Consider the following 19,284-nt stretch of genomic DNA (forward strand, 5'->3'; position numbering starts at 1 on the left):
TGAATTGGGAGAGAATTAAAAAATATCATTATTTGAAGATTCCAGTCTGGGTATCAACAATTGAAGCTTTTTCATATCCAGTGATATTTAAAAGGGAACAAATTGTTATATATAGTGAATTATTGGATGAAAAGGGTGAATTTAAATTAAAGCAAGACTTAGAAGATCAGGGATTTAAGATGGATTGGTTTTCATATATGCGAATATTTTCTAGATATCGAGAAGATTTCAAACAAGAAGGTTTTTATAATGTTTTGACTACTTTAGATAAGATATTGATGGGTTCTGATGACCATGTAATTAAAAAGTTGCATGGACACTTGCTAGAGGCAAAACTGGAAGAAGAACAAGTTAAAGAATCAATGATAGCATGGGGGCAAAATTTTGGTTATGGTATTGATTTAGAGAAATGGCAAAAATTGTGGTCATGTAATTATAAAATGACAATGTCTACGGCATATAAGGAGAATTTGTATAAGATGTTTTATAGGTGGATAGGCAGAATGTTCAAGAACAAATAGGAGAAGTGCTGGAAGTGCCATCAGACCCCAGGATCTTATTACCATATGTGGTGGACATGCATAGAAGCAAGGAGATTTTGGACTAAGATACACACGTGGTTGGAAACAATGACAAAAGAGACATATTGATCTTAAACCAGAGATATTTTTATTAGGGATCTTACCAGAGACATTTAACAAAGAATTACAATATTTAATTGTGAATATTTTAACAGCAGCTAGAATTGTATTTGCAAAAAACTGGAAAGGAGAGATGATTACTGATGAAGAAATTATTAAGAAAATGTTGGACTGTGCCGAAATGAGTAGATTGACATTTGAAATAAGAGAACAGGAAGATAAACAATATTATTTGATATGGGAGCTATTTTATCAATGGATAGATAATAAAGCATGGAGATGAAATATTATATATGAAATGAAATTTGGATAAAATGTTTAAGCACTTGTTTTTTATTAGAGGTAAGAATATCTGTCATATAATGAGAGTTTGAAAATTTTGAGAGCACGAAATGATTTTCACGGATCAAAATACTGTCTGTAAGTGTTTGGAAGGTTGATGTTTTTAATGTTGTTTTTGTTTAAAAAATAAAAAACTTTTTGCAAAAAAAAAGAAAAGAGCCTACACCAATGCAGAGTGGAGACAAGCCTTGTATGCAGGGTGCAGAGGGCCACATTCCAGAGCAACAAGCTGATACAAGGACACGGTGTGACCGCAAGGGACACTGGCTTGGGTCTGCAGTGCTAATATGCCATCTGCGTTCAGAGCTAAACAACAACCGGTTGCCTCTGCAACGCCCGAGAAGAGGAAACCCAGACCGTGGAAACCCAACCGCAGGGAGAAATCTCCAGCTGCTGACAGAGAGGCGTATCAGACCAATACACGACAAACCAGCTTGTCGGCCAAAAAGATCCATGTGACTGTATTGATCGAGGGGACAGAGTGTGAGATAGAAATTGACACGGGATCGTCCCTTAACCATTGTTGCGTAGAACACAATGATGAACATTATTCCGGGCATAAGGAAGAAAGACTTGAGGCCACAGCGGTTACAACTCAAAGACTACCAAGGAAACCGCATCCCCGTTGTGGGCAGTTGAACATTCCAAGTGCGATTTCGGAGGTTTTCCAGTCTCTTAAAAATAACTGTGGTCGAAGGGGAATTGCCAAACCTGCTTGGCTTGGACTGGTTCGAGGCCCTGGGCATGGGAGTGACCGGTATCAACTCCATCGCAGATGATGGCACTGAGGACCTTGTGAAGGAGTTCAAGGATGTATTCAGCAGCGGCCTAGGCAAGTACAAAGGAACGCCTATCTCCTTCAGCCTAGATCCCAAGCTTAATTCGAATTGGCACCAATTCGAATTAAGCCCCGTAGTGTTCCCCTTGCAATTAGACCTAAAATTTATAAAGAATTGGATGAATTGATTGGCCAGGGAATCCTTCAGCCAGTAGACCATGTCCGTTGGGAGACCCCCATAGTAACGCCAGTCAAAGCTGATGTCTCAGTCCGCATCTGCACAGACTATAAGTCAGGAGTGAAACGTTCCTGGTTCGGACCGGATCACCCGATCCGGTAGCGATGGAGGCAGGTGGTTCGGAGAACTGGTAGCAAAAATCCCTGCCCCCACATGCCCAGCTGAGCCGGACAATCATCAAAGGCTTTTTTTTTACTTTTAAAAGCATTTTTTTCTACAACCTCTTCAGCGAAGAGTTTTTTCTTTTAAATGCCTCTGACGATCCCAGCTGAGTTGCCTGATCGGCAGAGGCTTTTTTAAAAAGCCTCTGCCAATCAGGTAACTCAGCTGGGATCGTCAGAGCCTTTTGAAAGCATTTTTTTACAACCTCTTCGCTGAAGAGGTTGTAGAAAAAATGCTTTTAAAAGTAAAAAAAAAAAATTGGCCACGCCCACCCAGTCACATTACCCCCCACCAAGCCACGCCCACAGAACCGGTAGTAACAAATTTTAGATTTCACCACTGCTATAAGTGTACGATCAACAAGGCCTTGCAGCAGAACGCCTATCCTGTTCCCATCGTTCAACACCTACTGCATTCATTGGGAACAGGAACAACATTTGTCAAACTTGATCTCGCACAAGCCTACCAACAACTACCGGTCGATGATAGCACGGCAGAGGTGGGTGTCAGCCTCTGTCTTTATATTGCTTGCTTGCTCGGCTGCCATTGTAACGGGGGGAGGGGGGAGCTGTCTGGATGTTGGGCGAGGGGAAGTGAGCTGGTGGAGTAAATTGGAGGAAGTTTTCCTCAGCGTTTCTCTGCAGCTGGGTGGTGCGCTGATAACCACTCAAGGTCAACCGTTGTGGCATACCAGGAGGTTGGAGCCATCGGAAGCTGCACCCCACATGACCCCATGGATAATCCTGACTGGACCATTGGGGGGAGGGTTTTAAGAATGCTTTCTATATGTGATTTTCGTGCCTATTGCCTCAGACCTTGCTTTTCTTTGGTTCCAATCAGTTCATACTCAGTAAAAGTACCTTTATGAAAATTGAGTCGGGGTGTTTCTTTCTTGAGTACTGAAAGGAGGCATACCTAACAGTGGGTTTCAGCAGGTTCTGACCAGTTCTGGAGAACTGGTAGCAGAAATTTTGAGTAGTTCAGAGAAGCAGTAGTAAAAATTCTGACTGGTCCCACCCCCATCTATTCTCCGCCTCCTGAGTCCCAGCTGATCAGGAGGAAATGGGGATTTTACAGTATCTTTCCCATGCCACACCCACCAAGCCATGCCCACCAAGCCACACCCACAGAACCAGTAATAAAAAAATTTGAAACCCACCACTGCAGCACGGCCGAAGCCCAAACTATTGTCACTCATGCTGCCGCTTGCAATTTGGGGTCAGCGTGGCACCAGGATTGTTCCAAAGCTTAATGGAATGGCTGTTACAAGGCATCCCTGGGGTGGTGCCTTATTTTGATGATGTCCTGGTGTCCGCTACCAATAAACCTGCTCTCTTTGCCCGTCTCAGGACTGTCCTGTCCAGATTCAGAGAGGCGGGCCTTAAGCGGGAAAAATGCCACATTGCAGTGCCCCGGGTGGAATTCCTGGGATACATGATTGATGGCTCAGGGTTTCCCCCCACCAAGTCCAAAATTGCCACCATTCAAAATGCTCCTGCACCACAAAATAAGAGAGATCTGCAAGCCTTTCTAGGGCTGCTCAATTTCTACAGCATATTCTTAGCGCATAAGGCCACTGTGGCCAAACCTTTACATAGGCTGCTGGGAAAAATGGCTTCCTGGTGTTGGGGCCTGGGAGATGGTTGCCTTCGCCGCAGTAAAGAACCTGCTGACATCTGACAGCATATTGGTCCATTAAAGTGACACCCTACCCCTGATCCTGACTTGTGATGCCTTGCTTTTCAGGGTGGGGGCTGTCCTCAGCCATCAGCTTCCTAATGGCCGGGAGGCTTCTCTTGCCTTCTATTCCCACACCTTGTCTGCCACTGAGCGAAACTACAGCCAGCTGGACAGAGAAGCACTGGCTGTGGTCACTGGGGTCCGGTGGTTCCATGACTATTTGTATGGCAGACATTTTACCCTTGTGACTGACCACAAGCCCCTGCTGGGTTTGTTGGCGGGTGACCGCCCAACTCCGACCGTCATGCCACCTTGAATGGTGCAATGGTCTCTATTCTTGGTAGTCTACAGCTACCGGCTAATTCACCGGCCCAGAAAGTCCCTGAGCCATGCCGATGTGCTGAGCTGCTGCCCCCTGCCTGCCCTGGTGGAAGACCCTGCGTTGGTCTGCCAAGTCCTCCTGCTAGAGGACATCACTTCGGGGCCCATTATTGCAGCTGAGATTGTTCGGCATACTCCTAAGGACACTGAACTAATGCAAATTTTAAACTATGTGTGGCGAGGTTGGCCCAGGAACCCAGTGTCAGGAGCAGCACAGCCTTATTTCTCGCACCGAAATGAACTGTCTGTATTGAAAGGTTGTTTATTATGGGGGGAAAGGGTGGTCGTACCCTCCAAACTACGGAGGGAAGTGCTGGAAGTTTTGCATGCTGGGCATCCTGGTATAGTCAGGATGAAGGGCCTGGCTAGGAGTTACATCTGATAGCCGAGAATGGACCATGGCATTGCAGAAAGGGTCACCACCTGCTCCCCGTGCCAGGAATCCCAACTGGCTCCCCCCATGGCCCCATCTAAAACATGGGAGGAACCCCAGGCGCCATGGGCCAGGGTGCACATTGACTTCGTGGGGCCAGTAAAGGGGCAAACGTTCCTTATCGTTGTTGACGCTTACTCTAATTGGTTAGAGATAGCCCTAATGACTTCTACCACTGCCAAGGCTGTTATTAAGGCGCTGAGAAAACTGTTCGCTACGCATGGCCTTCCCGACGTGCAAGTCTCGGACAATGACCCACAATTGACGGCTGTCCCATTCAAGGCCTTTTTGGCTGAATTGGGCATCAGACATGCCCTGGTGGCTCCATTTCCTCCGGCCAGTAATGGGCAGGCCAAACGATTAGTGAGATTTACAAAGGAGGCATTGGCCAGAATGGGTGCGGGAGATTGGCAGGCCCAAATAGATAAGTTTTTACTGATTCAACATATTACCCTTTGCGCTGCCACCAATAGAAGCCCCTCAGAGCTCCTCATGGGACAGAGAATCCAACCTCAATTGGACCGATTGCATCCAAATTATATTGCTGACACTCCCCTCGATTCCTCTGGGAAAATTAGGAAGTTTGAAATTGGGGACAAGGTCTATGCTCACAATTATGCCAGAGGCGCTCTCTGAATTCCTGGCACAGTTGTGGAACTCTCTGGTCCTTGCTCCTACAAGGTTGAGCTAGAGGACGGGAGATTGTGGCGTTGGCATGTGGACCAACTCCATGGCCGGATTTCAAACACTCTGCTTCGCACACCAGACCAAACTCAAACTGACCCTGACTGTTCTAAACTGTTAAATCCAATTCAAACCCGATTGTGCAGTTTGATTGCCAACCTGTGGAACCAAAACTCCAGGGCAGACTTCCCAAGGGGTTGGGCCTTCCAGCTCCTACCACGCCCGGCGACATGTTCCAGGAGGTTCCATTGGTGGGTCCAGAGACTAATCCACCTGCTCAAGTCAACACCCAGGAACAAACTGAACTGCGCAGGTCTACTAGGGCTCGCACCAGCCCCGCCTACCTGCGTGATTACGTCTGTAAATATGTACATATATTGACTTAAGTAATTGTATTCTAGGAGGGGAGGGGTGTTATGTAACATATAAGGAGTGAGCCATAGGCTTCACTCAGGTCCTCCAAAACAGCAGGAAAATACTTAAAGCTCATTGGTTAAGCTGTCTGGCAGCCCTCCATAAAAGTGGACGCTGCCAGACAAGCAGATTGTTGGGTTGTACTGGTCTACTAATAAAGAGCTGTTGTCACTGAAGAGCTCTGTCTATCTCTTCCATCATCGAATCTAACAGTACTTTTACTGAGTATGAACTGAATACAGCAAAAGAAAAACAAAGTCTGAGGCAATAGGCGCGAAAATTACATATTGAAAGTCTCCCTCAAATCCCTCCCCCCACAGTCCCAAGGCAAATGTCCAATCTACATCTCCCCAAGGTGTCATGTGGGGCACTTCTTTAGGCGGCCCCATCTACCTGGTATGCCGGAATGGTTGACCTTGGCAGTTATCAGCTCTCTCTGCAGCTGCTAAAAAGACAACGAGAATTTTCCTCCCTCTTTCGAGACATCTCCACCAGCTCCCTTCCCCCCTCCCAAATACCTACAATACCTCCCCCCTCGCGTTACAATGGCAGCCTAAAGCAAGCAAGCATCATCAACTTTACATCATCTTTTGCTGTGCTGGTGAGAAAGTACTGCCTTTTCCCTTCCCCCAACCTCCATTTTGCATAGCTATGACTGCATCAGCTTCACTGACCACCTGTGGGAGTTGCAGAGATCCCCGCAGATTGGACTGAGCCTGGCACCTCTTGGCTGTTCCAGGCCAGAATGGGGCAACTCACCCGGGGACAATTCAACAAACACAAAGGTTAAATTAATTTCAATGGCCAATTGAAATTATTATTATGGCCAATAATAATAAAGAAAGTCAATCCAGAAACACAAGAGTTACAAATATTTCAATAAAAATGTGGTCACCAATAAGAATAACTGAATGAAACAATTGAATTGTCCTGCAGAGAGTTGGCCATTAGTCACAGTGAGTTGTCCTAGACCCGTTCCAAGCTAGGTCAGCATCTCTTCACCTCTAGTTTCCCTCTGCTTTGGACATTGGGAGTCTTGGGGTCTTTTCACTGAGTCTTTCTCCTCTTAGACCAGGTCTTGGAGCAGTCTGAACAGCTGCTAACCAATGGGGGTAGTCGACGGGGTCCCAAAGGGAGGTGGGGGTAAGAAGAACAAATCTCTGGATGTCTTTTGGCTGTTGTTGGTGGTTTTTGAACGCCAGCTTAGCATGCTTTGGAGGTAGCGCAAATTCCATACATGAAATAAACCTGACGTTCTGTCTCTCTCCCCCTCTCCCCACTTTGAAGAGGACACGAAAGGCATAACTCAGATCAGACAGGTCAAGCTACAGCACCGTCTCACCACAGGCTCACCCTTTCTTGGCTGATGGTCCGGCACTGCCCCATTTCATGGGAATTGAGTGACTACCTCTCTCAAATCTCAGGCGTAGGCCACTCCAGAGTTAAACAACTGCAGATTATTCACTTCGTGACTGGCAGGAACCTGAACAGTAACTGGTTTGGGAGAACCATGCAACTTATAAGAGCCAAGGTGGTGCAGTGGTTAGGGTGCAGTACTGCAGCTACTTCAGCTGACTGCTAGTTCAGCAGATCAGCAGATCAAATCTTACCGGCTCAAGGTTGACTCAGCCTTCCATCCTTCCGAGGTGGGTAAAATGAGGACCCAGATTGTTGGGTGCAATATGCTATTTAGTATACTGTCTTTGGTGTAAGCCGCCCAGAGTCCTCAGAGAGTGGGCGGCATAGAAATATGACTAATAATAATAATAAATAAATAAACTTAGTCCTACCTTCAGCTCTGACATCTTGCACTAACTTTTCTGCCGTCCTCCCAGAGTAGAATTCTTTGGCTCCATTTTCTGCCACGGCTTTTAGGGTCTTCTCTAGGGCTGTCCAGTCTATGACCTCTCCGCTGCTCAGGACAGCTCTTTGGTCATTGCAAAGCAATTGGCTGAAAGAGAGGCCAAGAAGGATGCCGATCAGGGGTTCCCGCTCTTCAGGCCTCTCTACAGAAGCCCCGATTTAGCCTGTACACATAACCAGGTCTGGTTAACTCTCAAGAATGGAGGTGAGTCTCTGATCTGTGGCCAGATATGACTTCCCTTTAAATACAGGCAATCCTCAACTTACAACAGTTCATTTAGTGACCATTCAAAGTTACAACAGCATTGAAAAAAGTGACTTGTGACCAGTTTTCACACTTACAGCATCCTCAAGGTCACACAATCAAAATTCAGGCGCTTGGCAACTGACTCATATTTATGACAGTTGCAGTATCCCTGGGATACGTGATCCCCTTTTGCGACCTTCCAGCAAGCAAAGTCTATGGGGAAGCCAGGTTCACTTAACATCTTTGTCACTAAATTAACAACTGAAGCCTTTCACTTAAAAAATGCAGCAAGAAAGGTCGCAAAATGGGGCAAAACTATCTTGCTTAGCGACAGAAATTTTGGGCTTAATTGTGGTCATATGTGAAGGACTATCTGTACTTCATTTCTCCTGAAAGTGAGTTGAGGATCACTCTGGCCAAGTGCGGATTCCATGCATTTCCAAAAACGGCCTTGATGTGTGGTTCTTCTTCGTTGGTGTGGGGTCAAAGGTCCTGCGGGCGGGAGTGGCTGAAACTCCCATGGCCAAAGGGTGGGAGGGCAGCTTCCCTCACTGCCCCTTCCCTGAAAGTGGGGCTGTGGTGGCCGCTCCCCTGCCATGCCATGTAGAAGCGCACAAACACACCCCACAGAAAGGGAAGGAATGGGCTAAATCTCTTCACACCCACCCACCCACTACAACTAGGCAAGGAAAGGTGCTGCTAGGCCAGACCTATAGGCAAACAATGATGCTGGACCTCAATAAAGATAGCTGGGGGACAGCAGGGCGGGAGAGAGAGAGAGAGAGATAAGAAAGACAAGGCAAACTATTTCCCCATCTAGGCTTATTTATCCTTATCCTTCCTGGGGAGGCCAAGGTCCCTTTTCAAAGGGGAGGGAGAGGACATGGCAATCAAACAATGGAGGTCTGAGAGAGACTAGAGATGATAGAATGGGCACAATCTGGAAACAAAGTGATGCTACCTAAATTTCAGCAGAGATTTGTGAATGACAAGCTTTATCCAACTGCCTTCCTGTTTGTATTGAGTAATTTTATGGACAGTATTTTGCAAGGCACTGAAGATCTGACTGTCCCATTCCCCCCCCCCTTCAACTATTTAGTTCAGATGGCTTGGCTCTTATTGATGCTGGGGGTGGGGGTCCTGGCTTCTCCTTGGGAGGTAGGGGAGGGGCTACGTGTGGTGGGTTTGTATGTTTTAATGCTGTAAGCCACCCCAGGGTCACTTGTGTGAGATGGACAGCTATATAAATCAAATAAGGGGAATAACAGGAATGTCATCACAATATATCTTATTTGGACAAAGCAGGTGACATTTACATTTTAATTAGCAATGTAGTTAAACGTGGTCAACCATTGCATTCAGACACCCTTAGTTCCTAATCAAACTGGAGGGTTGTACTAAGGGGTAGTATAGAGCTGAAGAAGCTTCTTAGAAGTGAAATGTCTTCAAAGAAAAACCAGAAAGTCCCATTGCCTCTTGAAAAAGCACTTTGGGACTACTAAGGGGTATCACAAGATTTGGAATAAGAAAGGGGAGGGGATGGGTATCAAATTTGCAGATCACATAGCATTAGGTGAGCTAGAGAATGCTTAGAAGATAGGAACAGCATTTAAAAACGGTCAAGGACTAAAGAAGTTGGCTGAAAATAAGAGACTCAGCTCTTCACTTAGAAAACAGAAATTGAATGCACACGTATAAGATGGGTTGGTAATGAGAGGTATGAAAAGGACTTGAACTTGAGGCTCATCAAAAGCCGAATATGAAGGTTCGTACTAGAGAACCTTAAATATATTTGTATTTTTAAGAACCTTCTCCCAAGTAACAAGCATTTGTGCCCTTAATTTGTGGTGAACAAGAGTGGCCAAAGGATTGTAGGAAACATTCTTAGTCTGGCTATGTTCAGAATTGCTGTAAAGGATCCAAACGGAATACTGGCCTGCCATTGGCCAATCCCACGTTTCAAACTTTGGTCTCACCATGAGGATGAATTCTTCAAAGGAGACTCTAGGAGTGTTAGAAACGGGCTCAAAACGTCTGATACCCGGATCCCAAGGCTAAGCATCTCAATGGTGGGTTCAAAAAGGTCCTTCCATGGCAATCTGCCATAGTGTCGGTGAGCTTCTTCATAACCACGAAGTTCCCCAGGAACAGCAATCCATTGAGACCCTACCAAAGAAAGGCATTATGTATCCATGCAGAGTCTTCTCAAATGATCACCCTAATTTCACTATTAGACTGCTTGGGTTAGTTCCAGAACTCCCTTGGGACTTGTAAAAACATACCAAAATTATTAGTAGAAAAATCTGAGTGTCTACCTCAGTGTTCCTCAACCTTAATAAAATGTGTGGATTCTCATCACCCAGAATTCCCCAACCAGCCAGCCACACATCTTAAAATCAGTAAGGTTAAGAATCACTGATCTACCTGATCATTCATCCTAGCAAAACCCTTTCAGGTGCAAGGATGGTTGATGTTTTTAAGGATCATAAGTCAGAAGAGAATGGCTGATGATATGAAGGCCCACCTGTATGTTTGTCTCTGCTTAAGGAATCCTCTTTGGGATTAAAGAGGCTACGTTCCTCCACATCTGAAGTCTTTGAGATATTTAAAAAGAGACTGGACAGTCACTTGTCTGAAATGGTATAGGGTCTCCTGTTTGATCATGGGGTTGGACTAGAAGGTCCAACTACCGGTAGATCCAAGGTCCCTTTCAGCTCTATTCTGATTGATTGATTGATTGACATCTGAAATTCTATCAGTCTTATGGCATCTAAGCAGAGGTGGGATTCAGACAGTTTGCACCAGTTCGTGTGAACTGGTTATTAACTTTTTGCCCAGTTGGGAGAACCGGCTAATGCCACATCTGCCTGCATGCCCCGTTTTGGCTTCCAGGGTGGTGCAGGAGGCTTCCGGGCCCAAAACCCATGCTCTAGGGTGAGTTGAGAATGGGGATTTTGATTATGATTGCTCATAGGTAAGTAGGAACCAGTAAAAGAGGAGTGGAAAATCCCTATCTGTAGATCAGCGTCTTTCAGTCTTGGCAAGTATAAGATGGGCGAATTTCATGCTGCCTGGGAAATTCTGGGAATTGAAGTCCCTGCACCTTAAAGTTGCCGAAGTTGAGAAGCATGGATCTACACTAGAGTTTAGGATTTTCCATTCCTGTTTTATTTAGAGTTTATTTTATTTAGAGCAATTAAATAAATCACTATTTGTTTCGTTAACAAATAGTGATTAAACCAATATGAACCATTACTGGATTCTTCTTTCTTCATTCTTCTTTTTGTGAGAAACTGAAATTAAAAGTTGATCTGGGCTTTGATGATTAAATAAGGAATTATGGAAATAATGTAGACAAATGTTAATCTTAGAGTAAGAGTTTGATATATTTTACTTATATCTGTACCAAAGAAAGTTGGAAGTCATTCTTTTTCAGTTTTCCTTCTTTTCCTCTTTCTTTCTTATACTTTCATTCTTTTTCTTTCCTGAGCCTTTTCTTTTTTCAAATCTGTTTTTTATTTGTTTATCTCTTAGCTTTGTATTTTTTTTTTAATGTATGAAGGATCAAATACCCAGCCTTTATAAGTCTACATTCCTTATTTACAGAAATTACATCAAAATTTAGAATGAAATCCATTGGGAGCCATCTCATATAACACAGATTCTGAATCCCTCTAACCAAAAAGTGTTTATCGATAGAAGAGAATATTTGCAGCTCAGGGTTGAACTGTGGGTTCCTTGGTGCTCTCTGAGCTTAATGGCTTTCTTGAAGATGCTTCATTACCAAACTACGTAACATCATCAGTGCTAGAAGGGAGTGGAGTTTGCTCTTATTTTCATATACTAGTGGCTTACCCTGTCAGCGTTGATCAGTTACTTCACAAAATATGTTTTCACTGGTGCCGGGTCTCTACAGACTCACGCAGAGAAGGGCTATTTGGCACTCCTCCCTCAAATGTTCTTTAAAATACAGAGTTTCCCAGCATTCCTTTAGGAACCTCCAACATGTAAACTGTGGTTACTCATCCTAAAATGAATCCTCTTTACCTGGAGCTTCAAAATTTGCTGTTTGCTGGGGTAATGTGTAGCTAATAGTCAGTCTACATTTAGTGTACATCTGGCTTTGGGGATATTTCTTTATAACCAAACAAAAGTGCATTTTCTGTGCAGTTTGCACCCCTTGTTCGCTGGATCTGGATGTCACAAAGCAAAGCCCACATTTTGTAATTAACCCCCCTATCCCGCTTTGGCTGGCAGAGTGCTGCAGGAGGCTGAATGCTGCCATACCCCCTGGCCATACCCAGTTGTTACATTATCTGAATCCCACCACTGCATCTAAGTGGCACAATGCAAAACTGTAAGCCATGCATTGTTTTAATTAAAAATTGTTGAATAAGCCACAGAACCCTAAACCATTAATCATGGGTTGCAAAACTCAACTGGATTCACACACTGGATTGAAGACACTTATAACAGTTTGGGGAGGGGAGTGAGGCCATCCAATGTGCTGATGCCATCTTACACAAGCTGCCTCTATGGAGAAACCACCTCTGGGGGCTCTTTTCCCAAAGGAGCTTCATGTTTCTTCCAGTGGAAATGAGATCATCTCTTGGTGTACATAACACCTACCAGGCTGATTCTCCCAAAGCGATCAAAGAACAAGGTCTCAAGCCCCCCCGACATGCATTTCCTTTCCAGCCCCATTGATTCAAGCCATTGTATTATTGAATTATACAGTTACCTGGAAGCAAACCACCTCTACACTTTTTCAGCAAACCTTCAGTGATGTTTTGAGGAGCCCTTTCACGAGCGTTGAGCACCTCAATTTTTCCTGCAGTCCAAAGGAGAACATATTGAAAAATCCACACAGCTTCCATGGAGGTGATGAATAACATCTAGCATTTTCCTGACAAAGTTTACCTAGATTCAAATCTCAAATAACTTATTTCACTCACAAACCCCATATTCAATCCACATCTAAAGCTATAGTTTGTTGGTAGTTTACGCTTCCTTAATTTTCTTAGGGTTTTAAAAGCCATGATTCAAAGTAGTCAAAAGTGACCAACCATCCTTTTTTGAGGAGCAGTACATGCTGCAACATTAATGGTTCCACCTGAGGCCACTTCTCCTCAAGGTTGAATGAACCTACCTGTTGGTGCATCGTAGATGGTGAAAATAACGCCTCCACCCAGACCCATGCTCTGTGGATTCAGGACTGATGTGCAGACCAGGGCTGCAATAGCAGCATCTATGGCTGAGCCGCCACGTTTTAAGATGTCCCTGTGGGGATAAAGAGGACGGAGTGTGAAACATCAAAAGCTGGCAGCAGAAGAGCTTCTCCTGAAAAATAGCAATAGCACTTATATACTGCTTCACAGTGCTTTCCAGCCCTCTCTAAGTGGTTTACAGAGTCAGCATATTGCCTGCAACAATCTGGGTCCTCATTTTACCAACCTCAGAAGGATGGAAGGCTGAGTCAATCTTGAGCCTGGTGAGATTCGATCTGCCAAATTGCAGTCAGCCGGCAGTCAGCAGACGTAGCCAGCAGTACTGCACTCTAACCACTGCGCCAGCATGGCTCAGAAATCAGGCACAATGGGCTTCCAAAGGCAGACTGGACCACAGCAGCAGCAAGATACCTGGCTGCCTGAAAGGCACAATGATGCCCTTCAACAGGCAGAGGCTAGTGACCAAAGGCTGCTGAGAGCAGGACTTCACCTGAAGACAGCAGACCATCTCTGGGGATGCAGATGACTTCACAAAGTACATGCAGTTCTCTGTTCCAACTCTTGTGTTCTTGTCCTCAGATTAAGCAAACAGAAGAGCTCAAAGGAGAATTGCAACACAATTCATCAGCAGGAAGGGACAGGGAAGAGAGAATGTCTAGACAGCCAGGGATCCTGAGAAATTGCATGCTCAGCTATTGTGGAAAAAAAGAGAGCTCACAAACAGTTGCTGTTACAAGAAATGCGTGGCTGATATTTGCTGATTGTGAGTGAGTGAATGCCTGCTTGTTCTTGAGTAAGCAGAGTTGCATCCTAGGAATATAAGGCAACCAGCTTTTGGAGAAAGAATTCACTGGGCTAACATACTGTACAGAGGCAGCTAATACAACATTTTTTTCATTTGTTTATTCATTTGTATTCCACCTTTATTGTTTTTATAAATGACTAAAGGTGGCGAACGTACCTAATACGCTTTCCTCCTTCTATTTTCTCCCTAGCAACAACCCTGTAAAGTGCACTGGGCGGAGAGAGAGTGACTGGCCCAAAGTTAGAGCAAAGTTTGTGAAGACAGTGTGTTCAATGATTGTAATAAATTTTCCCTGTGTCTTTATTACTACTATTCTTCTCATCCTTCTTAGTACCTATCTCTTCTCACGTATGACTATAACCATGTTGCCTATATCTTTACAATTTATATTGTTTTGTTTCCTAGTATGATTTGATTGCTTATTAGTAACTTATGACTATCACTAAGTGTTGTATCTTATGATTCTTGATGAATGTATTTTATTTTTCTTTATGTACACTGAGAGCATATGCACCAAAGACAAATTCCTTGTGTATCCAATCACACTTGGTCAATAAAGAATTCTATTTTATTCTATTCTGTTTCTACTAGTGCTGCCTAAAAAACAGAAGAGGAACAAACATAATTCAGAAGTCCTGAATTGCAAAGTCTACCGTGTGTTTGGTCTCCTGTCTGAAAAAAATTGACTTATATTTGCAGCAAGTACAAATTAGTGCTAGAGGAAAAAAAGTCCAAAATGATTGGAACACTGAACACATTTCAGCTCAGGAGGAAAATGAAAGATTCACTGGACCAAAAAGGCCTGGAAGCGGAGAGAAGCAACTCTCCACAAGGAAAAAAAAAACCAAACAGAGGAAGACATTTAGTGAAATAAGAATGACAACTGGAAGCAAAAGGCATAGAGGCCTTCTGCATCTCTAGAAATCAGAAAAAACTTTTAGGGACACACCATAGAGGAAGAAAAGGATATCCTGCAATACCTGAAGGTGGTTCCGGAAGACAGAGGAAATACATTACAGAAATCACATTCAATGGAACATTCAATCCTTTTAAGTTAATGAAATGGCCTGAAAATAACAGAATGTTTGAATGAGTTATTTGTTAAAAGAAACCAAGCATACAGGTCCTGCCCTCTGGAAATGATAGATAGATAGATAGATAGATAGATAGATAGATAGATAGATAGATAGATAGATAGATAGATAGATAGATAGATAGATAGAGGACCAGATAAATGCTGTGTACATAGTATATTTTGGTCTTCTTTGTCAAATGCCTTAGACTTACTAAAGTCTAAGTCTAAGGCATTTGACAAAGTAGACCTAAACCTACTTCTTGAAAAGCTAGCAAATTGTGGGATAGACAACATCACCACCAGATGGATTTGTAACTGGCTGACAAACCATACTCAACAAGTAGTTCTAATGGAACTACATCTAAAAAATCCCTGCGCATGCGTAAGATGGCGGACCTCCGAGGGGCTCGCTGTTGAGGTTGATGGGGAAAAGGAGAACTTTGGAAATGTCGGAGGCCGTTTTAGTGATCTTGGGCCCCACGTTCAGCATGCCGATGGTCTGACGGTTCGGATGTGCCATCCCTTATTGGGATTGGCCCTGGGATGGCAGAGCTACAGCGAGGAGACATAATCGGAGCACTGTAAGGAGGGCGGCGGCGGCGATGGCGGCCTCCACGATGACTCCACAGCCGCGGAGCCCCGGAAATCGGGCATTTCATCCTACGGACCGACTGTAGGAGGTGAAGGAGTTAAGGTGGTCCGGGGAGTCTAACTGAGCCGGATGGAGAACTGAGGGAGCCGAGGGAATCATCTATAGCGACCCAAGCCTCCCTTCGATTTGACGGTGGCCGGAAAAAAGCTGGGCTGCCGGGGAAGGGGGGGTGCGGGAAGCGGAGGGCGATGGACCCGGCACCCGGAGGCTCGGAGGCCTGTTGGCCGCTTCAAACAGTTATTTAGCCCAGATTTGAGGCTCGGGGAGTATGGTCCAGCGGTCAGCTGCGCCTGAAAACCCCCCACATGGACCGAGACCTGGGAAGATCGTGGCAGAATTTGCTCGGAGAAAACGGGCAGGACTATTGGGGGTGATTTGGCCCGGAACATCGAAGGGAGTTGGGGAGTGATAGAGGGGGATTGCCAATTACCATCTGGTTTCCCCCTTGGATTCGCCCCCCCCCCATGAAAATGGCCTCCCCCCGTTGCTACCTGGACTCTCTATTAGGTCGGCCCATTTTTCCATCACTACTGACTCTGGGACTTTATTATCACCCTCCTGGATTTTTATGTTTGTTCTCTATCTCCTTCTGCTGCTGGCTAGTTTATTCCTGCCGCCCGATTTCCACCTTTAGGCCTTGGCTCGGGGGGAGGAGAGATTGCAGGCTGGAAGGAGAAGCTGAGAGTCCAGGTCAAGGACTGCTGCTCCATCTGCAGGGAGAGAGTGACTATTGTTGGCCTTTTACATCCAGCCACGGTGAGAGAACGGCTGTGGCCATCCGCCTGCACTGCAACCATCTGATCTGGTCGCCCCATCACTGTGAGAGAGTGAAGGGGCCCCAGCTTCATCCTGGCCAGCCTCTTTTGCCATCTCTCACCTCAATGACTATCTTTAAATATCGCTGACATCCAAGGTTCCCCTTTTCCATCTCATCATACTTGTATGGCTTATATCTCAGCAGATTTGCTCACGCTGCGAGATGCCCCCCTCTCGCGGCGATGGCCTTCCACTCTATTGAAGGCCTACCTTAAGGACGGGCTTTGGAGCCCCGAGAGGTGGCATGTTTTAAAGCGGGGGTTTTTTTATTAGGGTTTTTAATAATCTTTTAAGGGGAACTGGGAGGGCGACCAAAGGGGATGGGGGTGGGGTAATCCACCTAGGTCAGGGCCCAGCCCGGCACAGGGTAACGGTTTGGAGGGCGCAGGACGAGGGATGGGAGGGGTAGATATGGCGGGAGCAGAGGACCTTATCTTGTGCCGGGGTGCGCACTCGCTACTTGAGAGCCATTGCGCGCCCCGGTCCTCAAGGCTCCCCTCGGATACTAGGCGGCTCAGATACTCAGGACCTGGGCCTCCGGCTGATGCTGTGCAACGCCAGATCCGTGGTAAATAAGGCCCCCCTCATTTACGATCTTATTCAAGAGGGGGAAGCGGACCTGGCGGGTATTACGGAGACCTGGTTGGGCCCGGAGGGAGGGGTCCCTCTGGTTGAGATGTGCCCACCAGGCTTCAGAGCATTCCATCAGCCGAGGGCCCAGGGGAGGGGCGGGGGGTGGCAGTTATTATTAACGAAGGTCTGGGTTCGAGGGAGACCACTGTGCCACAGATTGCCAGATGTGAGTCCCTCTTTGTGAGATGGGGTCATGGGGTTCAGATGGGCTTGCTGCTTACGTACCTGGCTCCCTGCCGCGTGGCAACGGCCCTGCCCGAGCTACTCGACGTGATAGCCACGGTGGCAGTTGATACACCCAGGCTTATGGTCATGGTGATTTCAATCTGCCGTCCGTTGGTGAAACGTCGGAGATGGCTCGAGAGTTCATGGCTTCCATGACGGCCATGGACCTGACCCAGTTAGTTCATGGCCCCACTCACAGGGGGACACACACGCTGGACCTGATTTTTGTCTCTGGCCAGTGGTTGAGTGGTCTTATTATAGGGGATATAGACATGAAACCCTTGTCATGGTCAGATCACTCACTCCTTCATCTGGACCTTCGAACCGCTACACCCCGCCACAGGGAGGCGGACCCAATTAGATGGATCCGCCCCAGGCGCCTGATGGATCCTGATAGGTTCCAGACGGAGCTTGGGCCAATTCCTGAAGATCTGGCACACGACTCGGCCGAGGACCTGGTAGCTGCCTGGGATCGGGCGGCTGGTGGGGCCTTGGATCGAGTCGTGCATTTGCGGCCTCTGACCCGGTGTCGATCCCTCGCGGCTCCTTGGTTCACCGAGGAGCTGAGGGAGATGAAACGCCGGAAAAGATGCCTAGAGAGCGGTTGGAGGGCCAGTCTCGCTGAATCTGACCGAACACTGGTAAGGTCGCATATTAAGACCTACCTAGTGGCGATAAAGACGGCAAAGTTTAACTACTTTTCCACCTCTATTGCGTCATCAGGGAATCGTCCGGCCGCCCTGTTCAGGGTAACCCGCTCCATGCTCCATCCGGGAGCGCGGGAGGATCCCTTGGAAGGCAGGGCGGAGGATTTCGGACAATACCTGTATGACAAAATCGCTCAGATCCGGGGGGATTTGGACTCTGACTGGGTAGATCAGGGCAGGGTGACGAGGAATAGTCTTGAGAATGTTACCTGGGAGGAGTTTGATGCTGTGACTCCCGATGATGTGGACAGGATTTTGGGGAGAATTAGTGCGGCCACATGTTTACTGGACCCGTGTCCCTCCTGGTTGGTACTGGCCTCCCGGGAGGTTACACGAGGCTGGCTCCAGGGTGTTATCAAGGCTTCGTTGAGTGAAGGTCACTTCCTCGCCGCCTTGAAAGAAGCGGAGGTGAGGCCTCTCCTCAAGAAGCCGTCCCTGGATCCGGCAATATTGGCCAACTATCGTCCTGTCTCCAACCTTCACTTCCTGGCGAAGGTTGTTGAGAGTGTGGTCGCGCGACAGTTTCCACAATTCTTGGAGGAAACATCCTATCTAGATCCGTTCCAGTCGGGTTTCAGGCCTGGACACAGCACGGAAACGGCATTGGTCGCGTTGGTTGATGATCTCTGGAGGGCTCGGGACAGGGGTTGTTCCTCTGTTCTGGTCCTGTTAGACCTCTCAGCGGCTTTTGATACCATCGACCATGGTATCATGCTGCACCGGTTGGAAGAGTTGGGGATGGAGGGCACCGTATTATGGTGGTTCTCCTTCTTTCTCTCCGACCGGTCGCAGTTCATGTTGGCAGGGGGGCAGAGGTTGACCTCAAGGCCTCTTATATGTGGAGTGCCTCAGGGGTCGGTCCTCTCGCCCCTCCTGTTCAACATTTATGTGAAGCCGCTGGGCGAGATCATCCGTGGCTTTGGGATGAGATACCACCAGTACGCTGATGACACCCAGCAGTACATCTCCACCCCAGGCCACCCCAACGATGCCCTTGAAGTGATGTCCCAGTGCCTGGAGGTTGTGCGGATCTGGATGGGGAGGAACAGGCTCAGGCTCAACCCTTCCAAGACTGAGTGGCTGTGGCTCCCGGCATCCCGATATAGTCAGTTGACTCCATCACTGACTATTGGGGGCGAGTCGTTGGCCCCCACAGAGAGGGCTCGCAATCTGGGAGTCCTCCTTGATAGGCAGCTGTCCTTGGAGGAACATCTGACGGCTGTAACCAGGGGGACCTTTTGTCAGGTTCGCCTGATCTGCCAGTTGCGGCCCTTTCTTGA

At 46.7% G+C, this 19,284-nt stretch overlaps 1 protein-coding gene across 9 annotated transcripts in view; it reads right to left on the reverse strand.

Moving 5' to 3' along the window:
• Positions 1-19,284, reverse strand: part of GGT5 (gamma-glutamyltransferase 5) — a 112,400-nt gene that overhangs the window by 57,145 nt on the left and 35,971 nt on the right. For 7 of the 9 annotated variants that reach the window (XM_087880629.1, XM_087880631.1, XM_087880628.1 and 4 more), the window contains 4 exons: positions 13,013-13,143; positions 12,605-12,694; positions 9,840-10,029; positions 7,544-7,704 (listed from right to left, as the gene is read on the reverse strand). In XM_087880629.1, the coding sequence (XP_087736755.1) occupies positions 7,544-7,704; positions 9,840-10,029; positions 12,605-12,694; positions 13,013-13,143 (572 nt within the window). The remainder of the gene's footprint in view (positions 1-7,543; positions 7,705-9,839; positions 10,030-12,604; positions 12,695-13,012; positions 13,144-19,284) is intronic. The other 2 variants (XM_087880633.1, XM_087880632.1) reach the window with 1 other exon arrangement.

The sequence above is a fragment of the Pantherophis guttatus genome, chromosome 17 (assembly GCF_059756535.1).
Source record: "Pantherophis guttatus breed Tessera chromosome 17, ASM5975653v1, whole genome shotgun sequence".
Classification (NCBI taxonomy): domain Eukaryota; kingdom Metazoa; phylum Chordata; class Lepidosauria; order Squamata; family Colubridae; genus Pantherophis; species Pantherophis guttatus.